Below are 24,598 nucleotides of genomic sequence, written 5' to 3'. Positions count from 1 at the left end.
TAATATGACTTCCTTGGTGGCTCAGATGGTAAAGAATCTTCCTGCAATGCGGGAGACCTGGGTTCGATTCCTGGGTTGGGAAGATCCCTTGGAGAAGGGCATGGATACCCCCTCTATTATTCTTGCCTGGAGAATTCCATGGACGTAGGAGCCTGGCTTGCTATAGTCCATGGGGTCATAAAGAGTCAGACACGACTGAGTGACTATACACACACATGCATACACACACACACACACACACACACACACACACACTGATAATAATATATCAAGTTATACAACTGGATAAGATGAATACAGGCTTACTAACTGGTATTTGGGTGATAGCATAGGAAATATGGAAGGTGGTAGGGGAAAATAAGCAGCCCTGGTATCATAAGAGTTATATTTACAAAGAAAAGGAACATTACTTCCAGAAATTGAGTTCAGGCTTGTGGAGTTCCAAGTCATAGTATGAACTAAAAGTACAGTTCAAAAAAAGAGCTTCAGGGAAAGTCACGGGTGATGGTAAACACTCTGATATGGTATTAGTGGAAATAAAAGTTTAATTTTGTCATCAAGTGACTATTAAATATCTCCTATGCTTGAGGCACTGATTTAGGAACCAAAGAGAAATAGACAAATATAATACTAGTAGCATATAAAGGGTTTTAGCTACATCTGAAAATCTGAAAATGACACTGAGATGGCATATGGGTCCTTGTACAACACATCTTATAATGACACCTTCAATGTTAAAGTTTCAGCTTAAAAATGTATATCTGCCTCTGAATTCATGACTATTTCTGTCTTTTCAGTGTGAGCAGGAATGGTTTATGAATGTGGAAAATAATAGCCATTCTCAACACATTTATGACAGAAGTTATTCTAAGAAACTTCAACATTATACAAAAACTTTTAGTGTTAAGAGTGTGGGAAACTGACATTTAGGCATTTTCAAAGGTATGATCAACAAATCTTCATAGTCATCCTATGAGGTAAGCATTATTTTTGCAGATGACAAAAAAGAACAATTTAGAAAAAAATAAATAATTTTATTTTCCACCATTTGATAAGTGAAAGTGAAAGTTGCTCAGTCACGTCTGACTCTTTGCGACCCCATGGACTATACAGTCCATGGAATTCTCTAGGCCAGAATCCTGGATTGGGTAGCCTTTCCCTTCTCTAGGGGATCTTCCCAACCCAAGGATCAAACCCAGGTCTACCTAATTGCAGGCAGATTCTTTACCAGCTGAGCCATAAAGGAAGTCCAAGAATACTGGAGTGGGTAGCCTATCCCTTCTCCAGTAGATCTTCCTGACCCAGGAATTGAACCTGGGTCTCCTGCATTGCAGGCAGATTCTTTACCAACTGAGCTATCAGGGAAGCCCAGTTGATAAGTTGTAGAACCAAAATTAAAATCTCGGTCTTCTGAATATTGGTATCCTCCAAAAGTAGCAACTGATATTTTGAAACCACCAATGGAAATCAGGATATTGTATTTGAATTTGGAGAGACAAGTCAGAAATCATGGGTTGTTGAAGGAAATCAAGTTAGAGCAAGGAATAAAACTAATGGTGCTAAATAACCAAGTTTTCATGTGGCATTCATACCAAGAAAGCCAGGTTCAATCCACGAGGTGAAACAAGTGGGACAGACAGTCAAACAAAAATGTAGGGTTTGGTTCAGATAGCTGTCCGGTGATTTCTCTGGCAGTTCAGATAAGCTAAAGGCCTCTTAACTATCTATTATGGGCTTAATTATGCACAGCAATGCCACGCCTTACATCAGGTGTCTTTGGCCTCCAGTGGAGTCAGCCTTTCAGGCTACTCAAGGTCCCAAGATGAGAAGCATGAAATCTGCTTTCACCTCCTCAGGTCACCTTCCTTCACACACACATACCTCTTGAGTATCAATTATTGCTTGTTTTTTTTTCCCCCTAGCTTCACTAAATATTTGGGTGGTAGTAAATCTCTCCCCATAGTGTACATGCATGCTGTGCCAAGACTGACAGAAAAAAAAAAAAAAAAAAAAAAACAGAATCTAGAAGATTAACAAGAAAGCAATATATTTAAGCCCAGAATTGTCTCTAAAGTCTGAATTTTAGTGATGCTCTGAAGTTACTGTGTTCTCTCTGACTTGATCAAATCATCATCATAACATCAAATACATCTCTTTGTAAGTTATATATCTGTGTGGCTTTTGATTGTGTTCCACATTCCCCATTAGAGTATAATTCCATTCAGGCAAGGATCCTGGCTGGTTTTGTTATTCATCATATTCTAAGTATGTAACAGAGCATTGGGCATTTAATAATTATACAGTAAGTGTGTGCTTTGACTGAGTGAATTATGTTTTTACATTTTTTAGTGCTTAGGTTTTCATCTATGAAATGGGGAAAATGAAGCCAATTTCAAAGTGTTAATAAAAGAATATTTTTAAACATACAAAATGCAATATTATACACATATATACACATATATATCAAACACAGTAAGTACTGGATATATGATAGGTGTCATTATTGTTCAATGATAGAGTCTGTTTCTTAGAACAGATACATCTCCTCTCAGATGGCAGAAAAATATTAAATATTGAGCACACAGGAAATTATTTTTAAAGAAAAGACCTAGGAGAGTGACTGAAAGGATCATGGCATCATGATTTCAAGATATGCCAAACTCAGTATCAATTATATGCACATTAACAACCTCATCTAGGCTTTTCACAGATGTGCAGGGTAGATAAAAAAAAGTAAAAAGAGGGAGGAGAGGAACTGCTAGAAACCAGAGAGACATGAAAATTTATGTGAACATGCTACTATAGCAACCTATTGGTTTACTGTATTGTTTGGCACTCAAGGCTCAAAAACAATGTATCATTTATTCCCAGGAACAGACTGGAGGATATCATGCATCACTGTCTTAGCCCCAAGGGGTTTCTATCTTTAGTTGCATGTTTGAATAAATTAATATTATTATAATATATTAGGACATTTTAATGATTTTAGACTTTATTAGGCTATTTAAAATGTATGTTTTGTTTATTTCATCAATTTTAATGAAATTAATAATTTTAGATCAGAGACCTTTGGGCTGCCTTACTTGTGACAGTTTGATTTGCACAGGAATGATATCGCCTTTTAACCCTATACCAAATAAACAAAGGCTACAGTGCAGATGTCAATATTTCCCTGATTGCAGTGAGTCTTGTATCCCTGACAGCCTGGCCTGTGTCTAGATTTCTCTTTTCTGCTTCAACTGCTTTTCTAATATCAACGTGCTTATGATTTTAATGTCAAATTTCATCCTACAATATACCAACAAAACCACTTTGCAGAGACCGAGTTGACAAGAAGAAATCCTGGGAAATCAGAATTGAGCAACAGAAACTAGCTTCCTTTCTATAATCACACATTGGGTTTACAGTGTTCCACACTCTAAGGTGATGATACATTTCTATGAATAGTCTCTTATCAATTTGAAGATGTATCAAGACTAGAATGGCTCTATTTTATCATTATGAAAAGGCCACAACTCATTCTCACAACAGAGTTTGTTACAAACACCCTGTTAGATGTTGCGAGCATGATGGTTAACACACCAGAACTCTTACTCCCTGGTAGATTATATTAGGAGGAGAGATGGGAAAGTAAAAAGGTTGAGAATGCTTTAAAAGAGTATTTCAAGGAGGCTTCCTGGGTGACTCACTGGTGCTGAATCCACCCGCCAGTGCAGGAGACACAGGTTCAAACTCTGATCCAGGAAGACCCCGCATGCCGCAGAGCAACGAAGTCTGTGTACCATGACTCTTGAGCCTTGTTCTCGAGCCCAGGACTGCAGTTCCTGAGCCCACATGCTGTAGCTACCGAAGCCTGCACATCCTAAAGCCCATGTTCTGCAACAAAATAAGCCACTGCAATGAGCAACCTGTGCATCACAACTAGAGGGTAACCTCGACTCACCTCAACTAGAGAAAGCCCGGGCAACAAAAAGACACAGAACAGCCAAAAATAAATAAATAAATAAATAATGAATTCTGTAAGAGTTTTTGAAAAAGTACTTTGATAGAGGTGAGCAAATGGGAGTACATCTGGAGAGTTTCCTCTTTTAGCACAAAAGTCTCAGGGCAGTTTTCTGAGAGAAGGTGACATCTGAGTTAAGACAAAGGGCTAGTGGAAGGCAGAGGTACCTGTCAAAGGTAGCCGGGGTGTGTGTGTGTGTGTGTGTGTGTGTGTGTGTGTTTGAGGGGCTTATAAGCAGAACAGTCAACATATGAAGAGGCTTGAAAGACAGAGATCATATCACAGTTTGGTAACTGATTATTTCAGGATGGATAAACCGCTATTTTGAGACAGCAGAATGGCCAGATTCACAGCCAGACAGGTCAACAGCGGCTCCAACGTGAAGGCCTCCCAGGCATGCTGTACTCTTAGGACTTTATTCCAGGGGCAGTCAGGAATCACTGAAGGATTCCAGGACAGAGTGATAAGGCCAAGTGTTTACTTTGGAAATATCACTATGCATTTTAAGAACACAACCAAAACCCTGCTTGCTTGTGGACCGTGTATCCAGTATTAACACCTGCATTCAGTATGCCTCCCAAGCAAACTTGGCACTCAGAATTCTTCCAAATCTCTTTTCCTGTGTTCCTATTGCTACTGCTAAGTCACTTCAGTCGTGTCCAACTCTGTGTGACCCCGTCCCTGAGATTCTCCAGCAAGAACACTGGAGTGGGTTGCCATTTCCTTCTCCAATGCATAAAAGTGAAAAGTGAAAGTGAAGTCGCTCAGTCATGTCTGACTCTTAGCGACCCCATGGACTGCAGCCTACCAGGCTCCTCCATCCATGGGATTTTCCAGGCAAGAGTACTGGAGTGGGGTGCCATTGCCTTCTCCGTTCCTGTGTTCCTAATCTCAGCTAATAACTTAGCATTCAACTTTGCTATTGAGACAGAAAACTTGGAATTAGCTTCAAATTGTCCTTTTCTTGTATCTAATCAGACACTGAAATACACAAATACTACATTTTTTCTCTCTTGCTTTTAAACTGCACAACCAATACCCCAGTTTAAACCATATTTTATATCTTTCCCATCCATTCTTCCCAACTGATTCCAGAAATGTTTTGTGATGATGAATAGTAGATCATTTTACTACTCTTGAAAAGGCCCCAAATGGCTTATGGAATCAAGCCCAAATGTCTTATGATATTTAAGATCCCTCAAGTCTTGCCCTAAGGGTCCTTTCTAAACCCACCTTCTATTACATACCCCAGATTTCACATCCTGTATCCTGAGGCATAACAAACTCTCCACACAATGCTCATATGAATTGACGGTATTCTTTCCTTGCTTATGATTATTTTCAACTCCTTGCAATATTTGGAAATTCTAGTCATTCTTTGTTTTCCAGCACAAAAACTACCTTCCCCACCCTCTGGAAGCATTTGTTAATGCTCTGATTTGAGTTGAATTGACCGTTGATGTGCACTTTTAAGGAACTGACTTAGGATTCTCTTAGGATTTTCTTGGTACTTACTTCATTTTGGTGATTTTTACGACAGGTCACAAATTGCAAGTCAGGAGATGCAAACTAGAGTTAGTCCACTTTCAACCTTGTTTGAGTGGCCCAAAGTTTTCAATATGCCTTATGTCTTACCCAGACATGTGCTCTCCAGATCCCAATATTTGTTTCAGATGTTTACCCTTTATCAACTTGGTCTTGAATGACTAAGTCATCACAGGGGCGATGAAGTTGTATTGATAAGACTTTGGTTGTAAAAAGGAGTGAAATATCATCAGAATGAAATTAATATACTAATAAAAATAAGCAAACACATAATAATGAGATAATATTAGAAATTCAAGTTCTTTCAATGCGGGGACTTATTCCTTTTTCAGATTTCACAAATTACCTCACAGATAAGTGCCTGATGCAACGAAAGAAAATCTCAGGTAGGCAGAGAAGATCATTTTTAATGTGGGGTGGTAATGAGATTTATGGCCTGTCTAGATGATCCAGTACCCTTCTAAATCAAAATATGTAATGACTTACTCGTAGTAACAGCCTTGCAAATGAGAGGACAAGGCGGGTGATGGGCAGGGTGTGTGTGTGTGTGTGTGTGTGTGTGTGTGTGTCTGGAGAATTATAATTCTAGACCCCTCTGAATAATCAAATTGTGGTATAAAATCTAGAAGAGGGATATCTTGACATGAAAGTCAGGAAATTAGGGGGGTGGTTGTTTTGATTTTAAGGTCACTTTATTGAGGTATAATCGATGTATATAAAATTCTACATATTTTATATATACTACTCAATGAGTTTGGATAACCTCAATATAAAGTGAAACCATCAATATAAAGGCCATAAATATATTCATCAACCTCCCAAGTTTTCCTTGAAATTAGATTTTTACTTCCCATTCTTTAATTCCCTTTGCAAGTCATTTTACCTTTATGAGATTGTATTTTTCTTAGGTATAATCTAGTTAGAATTATGCAAGGAATGAGTAACATAATATGCAGTGATTATATAATATGTGATGTAAGACTTCAAACAGCATATAGGATAAAAGTTGCATGCCATTAAAACTGCTCTTGCATGTGCGTTCAGTCGCTCAGCTGTGTCCAACTCTCTGTGACCCCATGGACTGTAGCCCTCCAGGTTCCTCTGTCCATGGAATTCTAAGGCAAGAATGGGTTGCCACTGACAATTCCATAAACTTCCTTATTTTAAATTAACACACTTCACAAGAGTTTCCAAAATGGAAGGCAAGCCCTTCAGGGTGAGTACAGTGATCTCTTAGAGTATGAGAAAAAGATAATAAAATGTCCATTTAAGCTTCATTTATACCTCATCTCCTAAATTTTATCTGTTTTAGCTCAGTTAATATATGCAATACACTAGTTCAGAAATGCATGTACATAATTTAAAAATAAGTATGCATATTTTGGTAATTTTGCCAAGTTTTAAATTTCATTTATAGGGATATGTATTCTAAAACAGTTGTGAAATACGTTTTACATCATTCTCTATTGTTAAGCACTGGATGAAATAGTTGGTTTTTGTTTTAGAACCATGTTATATTATATACACATTTTCCACCTGAAAATCTCCCTGAGAATAGAGAGATACTCACACTATCAGAGGAAATAGAAATGAAGACTGATCAAAGGAGTAGCAGGAATATGTCTCCCACTGCATGTCTTTCTGAAACATATATTGAGTGGAGTAGGAGTCCATGCCATTTAAATTGTTACTATTATATATTTATCTCTTTCTTTTACTTTTTCTGCCTCTCAAATAGCACCCAAAGCTTAAAGAGTTGATTCTCTCAGAAGTGAAATGCAAAAATGTCCTTCTTTTGCTAAATTACCATATATCAAAATGCTTTGAAATTCATGAAAGTGAAAGTGAAAAGTGATGTCGCTCAGTCGTGTCTGCCTCTTTGCGACCCCATGGACTGTAGCCTACCAGGCTCCTCCCTCCATGGGATTCTCCAGGCAAGAATACTGGAGTGGGTTGCTATTTCCTTCTCCAGGGGATCTTCCTGACTCAGGGATCAAACCCAAGTCTCCTGCATTGCAGGCAGATTCTTTAACCTCTGAGCCACTGGGGAAGTCCTTGAAAATCATAGTGTTATACAAATGTGATGTATGTATTCATAACTTTGACACACACAAATTACATGAAAAACAGCAAAGAAAAAAAGGATCAATGAAGACACAGAGAAATATTTTATCTCACTTTTCTGGTTCCCTTGAAAATAAAAGAAAGGAAGAAGACCCTCCTTCTTATATTCCTTCATCAAAATGAATAACTCAAATGAAATTTTTGGCCTGTCTAGATGATCCAGTAGTAAGTAATCTAGAATAGGAAAAAGGAGAGGAATCCTTTTCCTCTTCATTATGATTTCTCAAGTTCACCTCACCTCTGTAAAGCCAACAGTAAAAAAAAAAAAAATCATCATTCCCTAAAGTGAAAACCTTACCTGATTGAAAAAGGTCATCATACTTCTGTGTAATGTGAACCCGGCACACTCCACCTGGCTGATTTTAGGCATTTTCCTATCCATTAAGTGGTAAGTGAATACACTGTGTAACATGTGCATGCATGTTTTATGCACATAGATAATAAATCCTTTAAAACAGGCAATAAGGTACTGCTCATCATATTCCCTTTGAAGTAGTGGTGTGAACTGAACAAATTACAGGATTCTGAAGTGAGAGGTATGCTGACATGGATATTTGTAGTAAAGAATGGCAAAAATTCATAGACTAAATTTGATATCCATTGCTTCAAAAGTCAAAATATTATAAGTTCTCATCATCAAATATATTCAATTGTAGTTACACATTTGCTATTTAACAGATATATTGATCATTTTAGTTTTTTACTGCATATTTGTTTTCCATTCAGGGATGAAATTTTTATTTATCTTATTTGTAACTTTTGTATCACTATCTTAAATTATGATAGATTATTAGGAAAGAAACCTTGTTGAGAATAAAGAATTCTAAAAAGCATGGCTACATGGGACATTGCTTAAAAATAGGCAGTGAATAAAGCATGCATCATTCTAAAACATTGGAGCAGTTAAACTTTTCATACAAAATAAGAAGTCAAATCTTTCTAAATTGCAGGCCTGGATTTAAGGATGGCTAAAAATCAATAGGAGGTAATCCAAATAAGTAAACAAATAACAAAATTCTTATGTAAGTCAAGATGGTATTATCATCTCCACAAAATGATATAAAATCTGTTTTTGTAATACTTATTTAAATTTTAGGCTATTAAAATTTAGTTTATGTTTTTAGTCTTAATCCTAAGTGAATGTACTATTCTCAAGCCATAGATTAACTTAATTTCATATCATCAAAAACATTATTTGCTTAACTTAAAGTGTCCTTTCACTATAGATAAGGAGTGTATTTCTTCTTATCAATCTTCTCTGCAAAAACCACCACAATAATGCAAAGTAATTAGCCTCCAACTATAATAAATTAGTTTAAAAAAAGTTTAAATTTTTAGTTCTATGTATAATCAAAGTCTAAACTCTAGTTCTCCCAACAGTTAATGTATTTATACATAGAGTAAAATTTAGCCTACTAAAATTGTTCCTGCCAGGTATGCTGAAAGTGACTATAGTGTTAAAAAAATGACCATTTTATGTGCGCTAAGTCACTTCAGTCATGTCCAACTCTTTGAGACCCAATGTACTGTAACCCTCCAGGCTCCTATGTCTATGGGAGTCTCTAGGCAAGAATACTGGAATGAGTTGCTGGGCCCTCCTGCAGTGGATCTTAGCAACTCAGGGATCAAATCCACATCCTTTATGTCTCCTGCATTAGCAGGTAGGTTCCTTACCACTAGCACCACTTGGGAAGCCTGGACTACTTTATACAAAGAAATAATATCTTCATAACAAATATATAACTTTAGTCATTGCTATAATGCTTACCTAAACAGTGCAATAAACTAAAGGTCAAATGGCTAATATTTCCAATGTATAAACAACTACATCATTCATAAGGGAGACAGTGTAACAGACATCTTTGAAGATGGCATCTGATGGTTCTCACCTCTTAATAGTTATGTTCCCCTGTAATCTCTCCCTCTTTGAATAGGGTCACCTTTTATAACCAATAATATATTGCAGAAATGACAGAGACTTCTCAGACTAGGTCATGAACAGCTTCTATGATGTTCTCTTGAATCACTAGTTCTAGGGAAAGTCAACTGTCTTGTTATAAAGATGTCAAGCAGCCCTATTTAGAGATCTATGTAGTGATTAACAGACACCTTCTGTTAGTAATGGTTGCTTCCCTGGTGGCTCAGTGGTAAAGAATTCACTTGCCAAGGCAGGAGACTTGGGTTTGATCCCCAGGTTGGGAAGATTCCCTGGAGAAGGAAATGACAACCATTCCATTATTCTTGCTTGAGAAATCCCATGAACAGAGGAATCTTGTGGGCTGCAGTCCATGGGGTTGCGAGAGAGTTGGACAAGACAATGACTAAACAACCTGTCAATAACAGGCACCAGTTTGTGGGGCGTGGGAATGAGCTGTCTTAGAAGCTGATCCTCCAGCCCTAGTCAGGCCTTCAGAGGATCAGCACCAGGTGACATTTGACGGGAACCAGGTGAGGGACCCTGAGCCATACCCCACTAACTGCTCCTGGATTCCTGACCCAGACATACTGAGAGAACAAAAGCTTCCTGTTTGAAGTTGCTAAATTTTGGGTTGTTACTTAGCAACAGAAAACTAATAAGGGCAATGTAAACAAAGGACAGAACATAGGTTGAGAGGCTGACAAGTGTAAAATGTGTCCTGACAGCATCTTTTATGTGAGTGCTCTTAGACAAGTTAAGTTTCTTACATTTCAATTTCATCATCAGTAAACTGAAGATAACAAATCATACCTCACAGAGGTCTGAAGAATAAATGAGATATAATTTTAAGGTCCTGGGAAGTAATGTATCCTTGATAATGTTTCTTCCTTGTCTTTAAATTGTGCTTAATTTTGCAGAGTCTTTTTTTTTTTTTTTTTTTTAAGTTTTCAAGCAGAGTATTCTCAGTGCACAGAAGAAGATTTTACAGGATGTGGTACAACTATAGGCAAAGATAAGATTAGAGATGATCAGGTATTTCCTCCTATTTTTTGTGTTTATTTGCTCATATTTATCTGAATGAAAATCTGGCTTTGAAAATCTTGACCTAAGCAAGATGAATTGTTATAAATATCTCTTAAAGTACATGGGCTTTTCAGGTGGTGCCAGGGGTAGAGAATCCATGTGCCTATGCAGGAGCTGCCAGAGACACAAGTTGGATTCCTGGGACAGGAAGATCCCCTAGAGTAGGAAATGCAACCTACCCCAGTATTCTTGCCTGGAAAATTCCATGGACAGAGGAACCTGGTGGGCTATGGGTAGCAGAGAGTTGGGCACAGCTGAGCACGTACACACAAAAGTATATGAAGAGAGTAAGTTATTTCTGAATATTTTTCTGTAAGCCTCAAGTATAAAAGGAAATAAAACTAAGAAAATAAAACTTCTCCAGATCTTGTAAAAACTCTGCTCTGTTCCAAGAGAGTCTCTGACAGCCTCATGCTCCTGTTAACAACCTTGAGGTCAAGAAAACAACCTGAAAACATGCTGTATATGTTTCTTTTCTGTCTAGTTATCTTGACTCCATTATTTCTGTGTCTTTGACTAAACCAGTTGAGAAAGTATAAGCGAGTGTTTCTATGTGCAGTCTTATTTTGCTAACTGATAAGTTACCTGAAATGCCTTTATCCTGGCATTTAACATTGACATTTCAAATTATTTCTGATAGATCCTGAGGTCCCATGACCATACCATGTGTCACAGTATAGAGGTTAATTCCATGAACTCCGTCTGAATATTTGCAAGACTTCTTGGGTTCAAATTCCAGCTCTGTCATTAACTATAGACTTGTGCAAAGTACTTATAAATACACTGTGCTTTGATTTCTCTTCAGAAAAAGTAAGAATAAAAATATTATCTTTCTTATAGGTTTGTTGTGAAAATAAAATGGGTTAATGTTAAACAGCAAGCACTTATCACATAGGTAGCTTTTCATTTTGATAAAATAAATATTTAAAATATCCTGGACCCTGAAGGTAGCATGGTAGATGCACTTAGTGAGTGTAACAACAATCATTCAACAAGCAGAAGTTTTCTTTCTCTCACTTCCTAAATATATTCAAACTTGCTTTTTTGTAATTTTGAGAAGATAGATTTATATATTCTAGTGGTATTTGAGAATTTGGATATTTCTTCAAATACAGCTCTAACAAATGATAAATGTATACTTCATTCTTACATAAAATATGTATTTGCCTTTGAAAGTGCATTTGATTTCACAGCTGCTAGATTTTTTTCTGTGAATGAGTATAGTAGGGAAGGGCTCTGATTGGGGAGAATTAATCAACCTCTTTTAGCAGTGGTTCTAAACTCCTTTGAAATGTTATAGTCCATCTCTGCACTTGGGGAAAAAAAAACAAACACTGAAGCCACGACTGCAGACACCACTTGGCTCTTTTCTGCCTTTGGTATAGGCCAGGCAAGTGGGGTGAGGATTGTTGTAGTCTTTTTGACAATGGTCACTGAATTTAGGAAAGTGGAAGATAGAGATATAGCACACATGCAAAAAATAGTAGAAATAAAATGGACTTTAACAAAGGGGTTCTCACTTGTGCTACTAAGAATAATCCTGTTCATTAACCTTTCAGAAAGGCATGACACAGTTTCAAAAGTGAATTTGAAAGATATGTAAAATAATTTAAGCCACTTTTTTTAAAGTGTGCTTTGTGGAGAACCAGGGATGGGGGAAGGAGTTACAAGGACATCCTAATGGAAGGGGAGCTCTGAGTAGATAGAACTGAGACTCCATTCACCCCTACTTTCACAGATATTACTTAGTGGGCTTTCAAATAGGATTATATTTGAACAAAGGGTTTCAGAATTTTCAAAGGATTGAGAACCATGCTTCTAGATGTTTACTGATCATCACAAACTGAAAACTTCTTAACCTGGAAATCTGAGGAAGGCTATATTGCCAAATATATAATCTTGTAGGGTTGGGATGAGGGTGACCACAGATGAGTTTATCTAATTTTAGGTATATAAAAATATAGGGGAGCTTCCAAAAGCCACCAAGATTTCAAATGAATAAAAACATTAATTAATTAGCAAAAAGAATTAGAAATTAAGTAGCCCAACTTGTAGAAGAGGTTGCATATAAAATAACTGCAAAAAAAATTTTGGGTGAATCCACTATCAGTTATCCAAAACAAATGAGATAGTTATGGGGATACCTTTTATTGTTTTATTGTTAAGGCTGATGTTAAAGGAGAATATCTCTCATAAAACCTCTTTTGATTACAGTTTAAGAAACAAAGTACCTACTCATGTCACATCCATTTTCATCCATTGTGGCAACATCTAAGTTCTTATGTGATTTCACCTGTTTTCTGTTCAGACACTTAGCTGTAATTAGTCATGAGACATGACACTTAATAAACCCTATATGTTTATGTTGAACAGTATGGGACTGCCAATATTTAGCCTTTTTGACTGAAAAAAAAAGTGTAAATTTCATATGGTCCAAGCTAACATTTTCTAGAATACATTCCCTCCTTAATTTTGAAGCCATTTTATATATATATATAAAATAGATGATATCCTCTCCTCTGTATTACATCTTCCATTTAATCCACAGGGGTCCCATTCTTCTTTGTTGGCTTGATAAGAACAGGTGAAGAGGTCTGAATGAGCCCACTGGTTGAAAGTAAAGAGAAAGTCCTTAAGTCCTGTCTTCTCTTGTTCAACAGCTCTTGCTAAGGCTTTCAGAAGCCCCTCAAGGGGACAATCACATACAGCTGATGTTAGAGTAGCCCTAAAATTCCCTTTGTTAGTCCTTCAACCATGCAATTTATCCCTCTACAGTCCCTTTAGTGACAGAATACCTGAAATGCCATATTCTGTAAAAACAAAATGTTAAAGTGTCTTGAGGGAGAGGGAGGCAGGTAAAAGGGTTAGGCTGATCAAGGAAGCCAGGCAGAGTCAGCAGCTCTGATTGCTTTTGGAGTGCTCTCATGGAAGCTGGGCCCAAGTCCTTTAAGAGCTGGTTTATTTCCCAAGTAAACATGGTTTCCAGAAAGAGCAATGGTGTGCTGGCTCCGAAGGGAGGGGAAGAAATGAAAGGCATCAGTGATGGGGAATTTGCTGGCATTTCTGAGATCATATAAACCAAAGTGGACATTTCTTCTGGATGCTATTAGCTACTCATCCCTCCCACATGGGCCTCTTCATGCCCCAGAGAAGGCTGCTAAGAATCATTCAATCCAGGTAAAGGAACTGTTTAAAGTAAATATCTGAAACACAAACCCATTAGCTCAAAGTGCTTGAAACAGAGTAATAATCACAAAGTCCTTACTTCTTCTCCCCTTTGTACCACTCAAAGGCCGGAGGCGGCACGCCCGCACCTTCGCATCTTATCAATCCGCTGCGTCCGGGGGCCACGGTGCCAGATTTAATTTCCTGAATTGTAGGAGCAACTGAAAAAGAAACAAAGAAAGAAAGAAACTGGCGGGTTAGTTAAAATAATCTTCAACAGAAATATAGCACACATATTTTTATTCCTTCTATATTCAAAGCAATCTTATGCCTGATAGACCAATGCATCACATTTTCAGTGTTTTATGCTTCTCATATGAGACCAGTTATTTTCAGCTTCATTTTTCACGTTGGACAAATAGACAAATGTTCCTAGGGAGTGCAGAGTAAATGCAATACATTTTGGCCTTGCTTCCTATTGGAAAAATGGCATTGTTGAGGGGAACACTTCATCTGTACTCCAGTCAAACTACACTTTAATAATAGCTCTCATTCCCTGAGTGACGGCTGGGAGCCAGTCATGGTGGCTCCGTGCTTTATGTTCATGATTTCCTCACAGTAATGCTCTAAGCTAAACGGTATTATCCTCATTTTGCAAATGTGAGAACTGAAACTCAGAGAGGTTAAATAATTTGTCTGAGGTCACACAGCTACTTAGCTGCAGAGTTTGGATTTCATGTCAGGCATGTTGACTCAAAGTCTGAGCTCTTCCTATTCTATGTTTTTCCTTACGCCCTATCATGTTAGTGCTTTTTTAAAATGTGTTTCCTTCTACCTGGAATGCTATTCTTCCCCATTTCCACAGATTCAAGGCCCAAATTTTGGGGTCACCATCTCCTTACTCTTCCTTGTTGCTCTGGCAGGAAATAGCTCTCCTTTGTTCAGAATAATTTCTCTAAATCTCTCATAACATACACTTTTTGTCTTGTAATGATGGATACATCAGGCTTCCTTGTCAGCTGCCTAAAGGCAGGATAAATCCCTGATTTATCTCTGCTTATTCAGAGGTCAAAGCACAGTGTCTGGCACAAAATGATGCTTAAAAATATTCATTGTAGCATAGGAGAAGGGAATGGCTACTCACTCCAGTATTCTTGCCTGGAGAATTCCATGGTCAGAGGAGCCTGGCAGACTTACAGTCCATGGGGTCACAAAGAGACAGACACGACTGAGGGACTAACATATACATATGTGTATATATGTTTGTGTGTATGTGTGTATATGTAGATATGCACATATATATTGGCTTTATTTTTCTGTGAGAACCCTGAATAATAAATAGAGCCAAAGGATGGAAGATTAGATGGGAACTTGAGGGCAATTTTAAGGACTTGGTTTCTACTCTGAATGAGATGGTGAACTACTACACAGTGGGGACATAATCTGGCTTTTCTTTTAAAAGTACCACATCACTCAGGCTGCTTGAGAAAAGATTATCATGAGGCCAGGACGAAAGCTGCTACAGTAAGTAAGGCACGTGATGTTTGCAGCTCAGACTACGGTGGTAGCACCTGAGGTAGCGGAAAGTTACTGGCTTTGAGGTATGTTGTGAAGTTGGAGCCAACAGAACTTTTTGAGAGATGTAAAAAAAAATGAGGGTGATTTTGTTTGGCTTAGGTAGAAAGTTAGAAATACCCATTGACTGAGATGGGGTTCAAAAGTTAAGTAGATGAGTTTAGGAGTTGTACCCATAAGCCATTTTATTTAAAATATTTTCACTGCCTTTAAAATTCTCCTATTTTTAAATCCTCCTAAATCTGCTTACTCTTTTTTACTCCCCCATTACTGGCAATCACTAATGTTTTAATTTTATTAATAGTTTTTCCTATTTCAGAATGTTATGTAGTTGGGGTCATATAACATGTGTCATATGTTTCATATTGGCTTGATATTGGCTTCTTTCACTTAGTAATATGTTTTTTTTAAGTTTATTTAAGTTTCTATATTCAAAGCAATCTTATGCCTGATAGACCAATGCATCACATTTTCAGTGTTTTATGCTTTCATTTCATTTTAGCGCTGAATAATATTTCACTATCTGTATGTACCGCAGTTTACTTATCCATCCACCTGCTAAAGAATTTCTTGGTTGCTTTAAGCATTGGCAATTACATGGAAAGCCACTAAACATCCATTTTTCTGTGTGGATGTAAGTTTTTGACTCCTTTGGGTAAATACCAAGAGGTACAATTGCTAGATTATAGGATAAGAGTATGTTTAGTTTTGTAAGAAACTTACAAACTGCCTTCCAAAGTTTGTATGTATGAAAATACCAACTATGTATGAAAATTCCTGTTGTTCCATTTTCTCATCAGCATTTGGAGTTAGTGTTTCAGATTTTGTTCATTCTAATAGGTTTGTAATGGTATCTCTATTTTAATTTGCATTTTACTAATGACATAATGTGAAGTGTATTTTCATGTGCTTGTTTGTCAATGTAACAGGAACCTGGAATATGCAAATACTAATTCATTCAGACAAAAGACTTGACTAAGTGTGCACCTTGAATATATTTTAAGTTTCTTTAGAAAGCAATAAAAAGGTACAGAGTTTAATGATTTTTCAATATGTAGTGAATATAAAAACTGTAAACACTCTTCCAACAGAACATTGCCTTTCCTTTTAAAAATACCTGAGCAGATTAATCATTTTCTGTTAAGGGTGACTCTTTACTTTGAATTTATAGCCCCTCTATTTCTCTGTGGTATTTTTAATTTTAATAGTAGTCTCAATTAGAAAGATATTTGCAAACAAATATTTTTATAGATGTTTTGCTAATAACTTGGTGAAAAATTATTTTGAGAAGTATGAATAAGAAAATGAAAGAATATACATAAGCACATTTATATATACATAAATACAAACACATACATACTCTCTAATTCAACATAAAGAACCATTTAATAAGTTTTAACTTTTTTAGGTAAAGATGCACATCCCCCCCTTATCAGGCAATAACAATACAAAAGATATCTACAAATAAAAACTCACTTATTGTCAATTATTATGACACTGTTTTGCTTGTAAGAGATATAGGTAAGATTATATTTTCACTCTGTTCTCACAGACTTTCATGTATTTCTCTCTCTGTCACACTATGAGGCCATAATCTTTTATGATATCCAACTATTATTGAAGATGAAATAACATATGCAACAGGAGATTCATCACAAGTTTCTATTGAAAACCTAGCTAGTTTAATTACTCTCTTGTCTGTCAAGGGGGCCATGACTCATTACAAACAAAACCATGAAATCCAGAACATGGCCTGAAAACCCAGGCGTAATGAACCTAAATAAAAATCTAATTTGTCATTAAAAGCCTTTTATGCAGTACAGTGTACATATGGTTCAACATTTGGTAAACATACAAGTTAAAGGGACACAATCATGTTGTCTAGAGGGTTCACGGGTGCTGAAATGGACACTGAAAAACAGAAAGATACTAATATGACATATGGAAGCCTAGATAAAGAATGAAACAGGAATTAATACTGTGAGTAAGAAAAGGTCCTCAGAGTGTTTTATGTGTTAGAGAATTAAAGGGCCATGGGGTGTAAGTAATCAATATGGAAAGGACAGTATCAAATACATTTCATTTTGAGGCTAAAATTATAAGCTTGAACTTGAAAACTGTACTGATTTTTCTTTGGGACATGAATGAACCATTATGCATGTTATTCTGCCTTTTTTGAAAATGACTGTACAAGAGGAAATAGATCCATCCCTTTATTTATTCTTCATTCCTTCATCAAATCAACAGGTACTTTTTATTGAAGACTACATTAATAAAAAACATAACATCCCTGGTCTCATAAGACTAAGATTCTTGAGTTTGTATGTATGCATACATGTACACAAATGTGTAAGCAGTAAATAAATAAACAGTAAGGGAGTGATACAAACTAAGATGGAAATTGAGCAAGATGAAAGAAAAAAGAATGCAAGGTGGGTTATTTTATGTAGTGGAGTTACAGAGCTACTTATTGATAAAGCAAATAATTTGAGCAGAGAATTAAAGGATGTGAGGAAAGAAATCATGTGGTTTTCTATAGAAAATTATTAAAATAAAAGAAGAAAACTCAAAGACCCCGAGGGGAAATCACCAAGGTAAAAACATGCTTAACAGGTTTGAGGAGCAGCAAAACAGTCAATGTGACTTGAGCAGATTAAGTGAGCAGAAGAATCCAGAAGAGAAGGTTGGATAGGCAGCTGGAACTCAAATTCGGAGGGTCTGGTAGCTGATGGTAAAGCCTTTGAATCTTATTCTAAGAAGATGAGGTTGTGGAGATTTTGAGCAGATGTATGACATGAGTTGATTAACATTTTATACAGATTTTTGGCCACTGTGTAGAACATGGTCTGCATAGAGGCAGGACAGGAAACTGGCAGAATGGCTAGAAGCCTGTTGTAGTAATCTTTAGGATGATGAGAAAATCATTGGCCAAGCTATAGAAAATGCAGGAATTGAGAGAAAATTTAATTAAATAGATCATTGGTCACATTGGACTTGAGTCAACTCATTTTATTTAACTGGCAGTGAGAAGACATGTTTAGTGAAATTCCAAGTTTACACCATTCTGAATCCTATTGCTTTGTATAAATAAGAGTTCTGTGGCCACTGAAATGTCTAATCAAACCTAATAGTTTTCTTTCCTAGAGAATATCTCAGAGACTGTGATGCTCATGTATTCCTTGTGAATCTCACAGTATGGAGCTTTTCCAAATTTATGAGACCACAGAATTACAGAGCATTTTATACTGAGTTCTTGAGGGCCAACTATTTTGTGGGGCATATTCTGAATATTTTGGACCGTTGGAGAAGTATATGTCTAAGGTCTATTCCACATCCTCTGTTATGTGATACATGACTTTTCAAGTCAACAGTCATCACTGCTTTAACTTCTGCGCATGCTCATGAGCTATAAGGTACTAATGAGTTTTATGTATTTATTTGCATCAGAAGGATATGGCCATTTTTTTTTGCCAGAAATATATACCTCACAACAATTATGGTTAATTACATCTTTAACTGGAGCTATAACAGTGAATGTTATGTGTGCTGGGTAAAGTTGTACAAAGCACTCAGTTTCCCCTGAAATGTTCCATGTTTTAGGAAATCATCTTGGGCTCTTCCTAGAAAAGACAATCAAATGATAAAACCTGAGCAGTTGCTCCCAGAACTTCTTTCTTTCCCCATCACACCGTTTTGTTCTGTGAATTTTGGTCCTGGAATAGAAGTAGGAGTAGGAGTGTAAACATGTGCATATACAAGCATTTTTATTTCTGGAACTGTTTTTTTTTTTTTTTTCTTTCTATGGAGATCTTTTTGTTGTTGTTGCTGTTCTAGTCAAATGTAACTTTTAATTACACCACAGCGGCAAAGAAGGGGATTACTTGGATTCCTCGAATTCATGAGTACAGTGGCATCCTCTGGAACAGACTGATTCCTTTGCAATTCTGAAATTAGGCATCCTACCCTTGTATCAAATTGTATATGGCTATAAATTGAGGCAATTGTATAGTGAACAAAAAAGTCAGTTTCAGATGAATGTCATTAGACAAATGCAGGGAACAGCAAAGAACAGATGTTCAGGAAGACCAGCAGTGAAAGGGTCAAGAAGGGATATTGAACACCTGTGTGATTAGATGCTCATAGAAAAGGAGTCTTCCCTTCTCATTTACTCAGTGGGATATTTCCTGTCATTGTTTAGCCAGTCATTTCAGGATGAAGATAATTAAAGGTTCTTTACCCAAAACTCCAGGCTGTGCAGGTGCAAGCAACGGAACCTCTGCACTTGGCACCCAACAAGCCTAATCAAGATTCAGGCTTTCTTAGTTACATGACAATAGCCACAAAGACCTTCTTCCTCTCTTGCCATACTGATTGGGAAGTTTGGTTTTGTACAAAGTCTTATTATAAAAAATGAGTGAATCAGAGAGTTACTTTAATAGCCTTAGTGAAGTGAGTTAGCTACAGTGAAACTTTAGAACTTCAAAGGCGTTTGATCACCACCCTGCCTCCTCAAAATGATGGACAATGATAAAGGTGCCATGATAAATAATTAAAACAATAAAGAAGAGCGAGGGATAGTAATAAGAAGTAAATCATGAAGAAATCCATCCCAGAGAAGCTACATAGGAAAACACTGTGGTAAATAAGTGTGTTGATTTTGCTCTAGATCCTGAACTTTGTCAACTACACTATGGCAAACTTGGTCAAATGGACAGTTTCTGAGAAAAATAAACTAAGGTTTCTAGCATCTACCAGAGAACACATGATGTAAAAGATGTGCTTGCTCAATATACGACTGCTACAAATGAGGATGATGATAGTTGAAGACTTTCTTTCCTGAAGATAAGATGCAACTCAGGGTAGGAAACATTTCCATAGATCTCACAGAAATGGATCAAAGGTCAATAAACCCTTTCAATGAAGTACATGTGTCCTTATTTCAATGAGTAATTTGATTTTAAAGAAAGCTAAGAACTCCATGTTATTACTAAGAGAAAATTTTTAAATATTTATCTAATTGGACTTTTAAAAAACCAAAATACTGTAATATAGACATAGTCTTCATGACTCATGGCATAAAGAATTTTCACATTGAATTACACCTCTGGTAAGCTCTCATAGAGAATGAAAATAATCCAATGTGTAAGGTGTTTCCTGCTTCCTCAGGACCTTAAGCATTTACACAGTGGCAACATACTGTACTATTAATAAAAAGGCCCACTTTGTATTCATAAAAGACACCACTTTTTGTCAAGCAAAAATTGTTCTAATATTCACCAACTGAGTTAGTTAACCCTTCTAAACTCCAATTTTTGCATCTGAAAAGTAAATAGTGCCTACCTCATAGGATTGCTGTATAGGCAACATAAAACACTCCATGGAACATGCTTATAATGCTCTGTGCTGAGTTGGAAGTCAATAAAACCTGTCTATTATTAAACAGGAATTATTGCAAATGAATAGGGTATCACAGCTGTATTCCCTTTAAGAGCACAGAATTGTGATAAATCAGATATGGATAGAAAGGAAACTGAGTTTTCCTTTTTTGAAAATCATTGTCTTGGCACAGCAAGCATGTGATTAATTCAAAGATAAACTTGTACATCAAGGTTACTCTCCAGAAGTCCATCAACATCTTGCTTTTTGTTTATTTATCTATTTATTTTTTACTGTAGTTGTTGTTGCTGCTGCTGCTGAGTCGCTTCAGTCGTGTCCGACTCTGTGCAACCCCATAGAGGGCAGCCCATCGGGCTCCGATGTCCCTGGGATTCTCCAGGCAAGAACACTGGAGTGGGTTGCCATTTCCTTCTCCCAAGGGCAAATTCTTTGTTAACATATTTATAGTAGACATAGTCTCCTGTCTCACTGACCAAGAAGTAAGAGGCTTGATTCAACAATGTGACAGAACATCAAAAGTGCATGGAACACATAGGTGTCACTTCTAGAAAGATGTGCAATTGTGGAGGTATGTTATGTGTTAGGGCATATACAAGATCAATATACTAATTCAGTTAAGCAAATGATGAGATCATTGTCTCTTTCAAAAGAATTACAATGATAATAATTTTCCATGTAAACTAAATTTCAGTATTTAATATTCATTATGACAATGTACTAAGCTGTGATCTCTAATTCCCTTATGTTCACACAGATGTGTAAAAAGTAAAATATTTTATTTAAAAATTCAGAACTAAGATACATAACTATATATTAAGTCAGATTTAAGGGGCATTGGTGAAGGTCAAGAACTGGTCCCCTACACTCCCCCCAAAAATCTGTGCATTGTTTGAAATTACAACATAAGAGATTATTTTTCTAAGCTCAAGATTTAACTCTATTATAACATTTAATCATTTTAAGGCTGTTAAATATACTTAGTTTTTCATTAGTCACATATATTGTGGTGTGAATGATCTGATATAGTGTTGATTATGAATGTGCATCTGTGAGAAGCCATTTAAGGATGGACAGTATGTTATTTGTGACTCATGAAGAAGTAGATAAAAGAACAGGAAAGAAAGGGTTATATAATGAGGAGTTTGCTCGTGATTAGGCAGAATTCATTCATATCATGCTTTGGCAAGGGTCAGCACTACTGAAATTACAGCTTGAAGTAGCTCTCCCCTTGTAGTCAGCAATGCTCACTCCAGTGATGCATCCACTGTAAAATATGTCTGAGATTTATTGGGCCACCAGCTGTATCAATAGGAATTAAATGGTTCACTGTTTTCCTAGCTGTTCACCAAACTTTCTCTCTTTAGACTTTATTCATGATTTGCTCTCTTCTCTGTTGTCAGTAATGGTGAATTATAGCTGTATGTGATTGATTTGGGTACACTGAACAAGTCTGCAAGAATTGTGAAGTGGGATTCTCCAAAGGCATCTTGATTCTTAGCACATATGATCTTGTAACAAAAGTTGCCCATCAGTGCAAATGTTCAAATTCTTAAACATTTGAATATGTTCTTTACATATTGAAGCTATTATAAGTTTGCTGCTGCTGCTGCTAAGTTGCTTCAGTCAACTGATACAAAAATTACTTTTTAGTGAACCCCTCCAAAGAAAGATTAGAATAATTGAGATGATTTCTTTAGATTACCTATAAAATATGAAAATATCCCAGGCATTATTTTTCTGATGGGGAACTTTTTCTGGTTGTATTAATCAGTTAAAATAAGTTGTTTATATTTCAATTATGCTTATTGTGATGCTTTAAGTCATGGTACACTTTTAAAGATTAATATTGATCTGTCAAAATTTGAATAAGGTAAACATATACAAATTTAACATTTTTGCAATCAATCAATATAAAATAAACAATAGCAATAAAGATATAATCTGTAATAGATGGGGATAACATTGATGGAATCTTTCCATAGGCTAATTTTTACTCTGTTGATATTTCTCTCTGGCCTAAGGGCCAGCTTCCTCTGAAAGTACCTTAGTTGACTGAATGGTTTATTATTTCTTCTTGTTTCTGTGGCCTTCAATAATCTTAAAATAGCACATTTAAAAAGTTGATTAAAATTCAGTTATTAAAATTGTTTAATTCTGAGAAATGAATAATTCATATTGCTAATATATTCTAAGGAATTACTTTCCAAACACACTCTCTTAGAGGGAACGAAAAGAAAACCTTTGAGTAGCTAGAAAAAAAGGGAAGGGATTAAAGAAAAAGTGTTAAGATTTACATTACAGAAATCTAGTTGTAAACGACCAGTTTTCCCTGCCTACTGCCCTCAAATGCATGAAGTCTAGCAAGACTATAGGAAATATGTTAAATTAATGACATTTTCTACACCTATAGGCACAGATTCTCTAGTAAGAAGGTGAACATTAAACTGAATTGCTTCTACCTTTCCATTTACCTTGAGGTGTCAATCAGCTGTACTCTCAGACCTATATCCTGGAAGCTGTCCTGTTATAGTATTTCTACATGGTTCAAAGAGCAAACCAACAGAAGTCATACCTATGAAATGGACATGCTTTATCCAGACTTGCCATGGACTTTGAACAAGGAGGACAAAAATCTAGCAAGAAGTGATACTAGTTTTAGAATTGAGAGGTAATTTTTCTTCCTATCTGAAAAACACTGTCTTGGACACTTCTATTTATGGATAATGAAAGCTAAATCAGAGCAAACACAGTAGGTAGCTAAGACCAAAAGAAAAAGGAGACATGAAGTGGGAGAGACATTTCACTACAAATATTGTGTCTTAAAGATACTGAAAGATGTGGGAAGGAGGGATGGTAGAAAAACTGTAATTCTAAGAAACAATAGCAAAGGTTTATTTGAGACTAAGAATGTTTTAAAAGGGGGAAAAAAATCATCCTTCCTGAAATGATTAAATAAAATGTGGTTTGAGAATGCTCTGTTTAACAGCAAAAGCAATTTGACAACTGATGGGTTTGTCAAGAAAGGAGAAGTCTGACTAACAAATAAATTCCATGTCAGCACAACACCAGCACATGAATAAATTATTAGCGAAATATTTAGGCTCTTTCCTCTTCTGCTCAGAAATAAAAATAAATATGTGCAGCTGATACCATCCTTATAATCTCAATCTTATTTAGTGCCCCTTAAGTCAAAATCACTAGATTCCTCGCTCTTTACTGCTCTCATCCTGCAAAACTTATCTATGCATTTGATGAACAGTTACTATTACCAGTTCATCAACGTCATTACAAAACATTTCCAAGTCTTGAGAGACTCAATAATATTGTAAGTTCTTCCTTTAAGAAGCATTTTATCACTCTCACTGAAGAACTATGGATGGAGGTTCATAATATTGTACAGGAGGCAGTGATCAAAACCATCCCCAAGAAAAGGAAATGTAAAAAGGCAATATGGTTGCCTGAGGATTCCTTAAAAATAGCTGAGAAAAGAGAAGCAAAAGGCAAAGGAGAAAAGGAAAGATATATCCATCTAAATGCAGAGTTCCAAAGAATAGCAAGAAGACATAAGAAAGCCTTCCTCAGTGATCAATGCAAAGAAATGGAGGAAAACAATAGAATAGAAAAGACTAGAGATCTCTTCAAGAAAATTAGAGATACCAAGGGAATATTTCATGCAAAGATTGGCTCAATAAAGGACAGAAACGGTATGGACCTAACAGAAGCAGAAGATATTAAGAAAAGGTAGCAAGAATACACAGAACTATACAAAAAAGATCTTAATGACCCAG

At 36.3% G+C, this 24,598-nt stretch overlaps 1 protein-coding gene and 1 non-coding gene across 2 annotated transcripts in view; both read right to left on the bottom strand.

Annotated features, from left to right (window-relative positions):
* The window catches only part of NEGR1 (neuronal growth regulator 1), a 973,420-nt gene that overhangs the window by 214,911 nt on the left and 733,911 nt on the right, over positions 1-24,598 (bottom strand). Inside the window, exon 5 of the mRNA XM_070467931.1 lies at positions 13,939-14,059. Within this exon, the coding sequence (XP_070324032.1) occupies positions 13,939-14,059 (121 nt within the window). The remainder of the gene's footprint in view (positions 1-13,938; positions 14,060-24,598) is intronic.
* Positions 1,293-1,365, bottom strand: TRNAC-GCA (transfer RNA cysteine (anticodon GCA)). Its single transcript has one exon. It is a non-coding gene; the product is annotated as a tRNA-Cys (tRNA).

The sequence above is a fragment of the Odocoileus virginianus genome, chromosome 5, assembly GCF_023699985.2.
Source record: "Odocoileus virginianus isolate 20LAN1187 ecotype Illinois chromosome 5, Ovbor_1.2, whole genome shotgun sequence".
In the NCBI taxonomy this organism is placed as follows: domain Eukaryota; kingdom Metazoa; phylum Chordata; class Mammalia; order Artiodactyla; family Cervidae; genus Odocoileus; species Odocoileus virginianus.
Note: the sequence above shows the minus strand (reverse complement) of the source record. Positions and strands in the feature narration are given on the sequence as shown.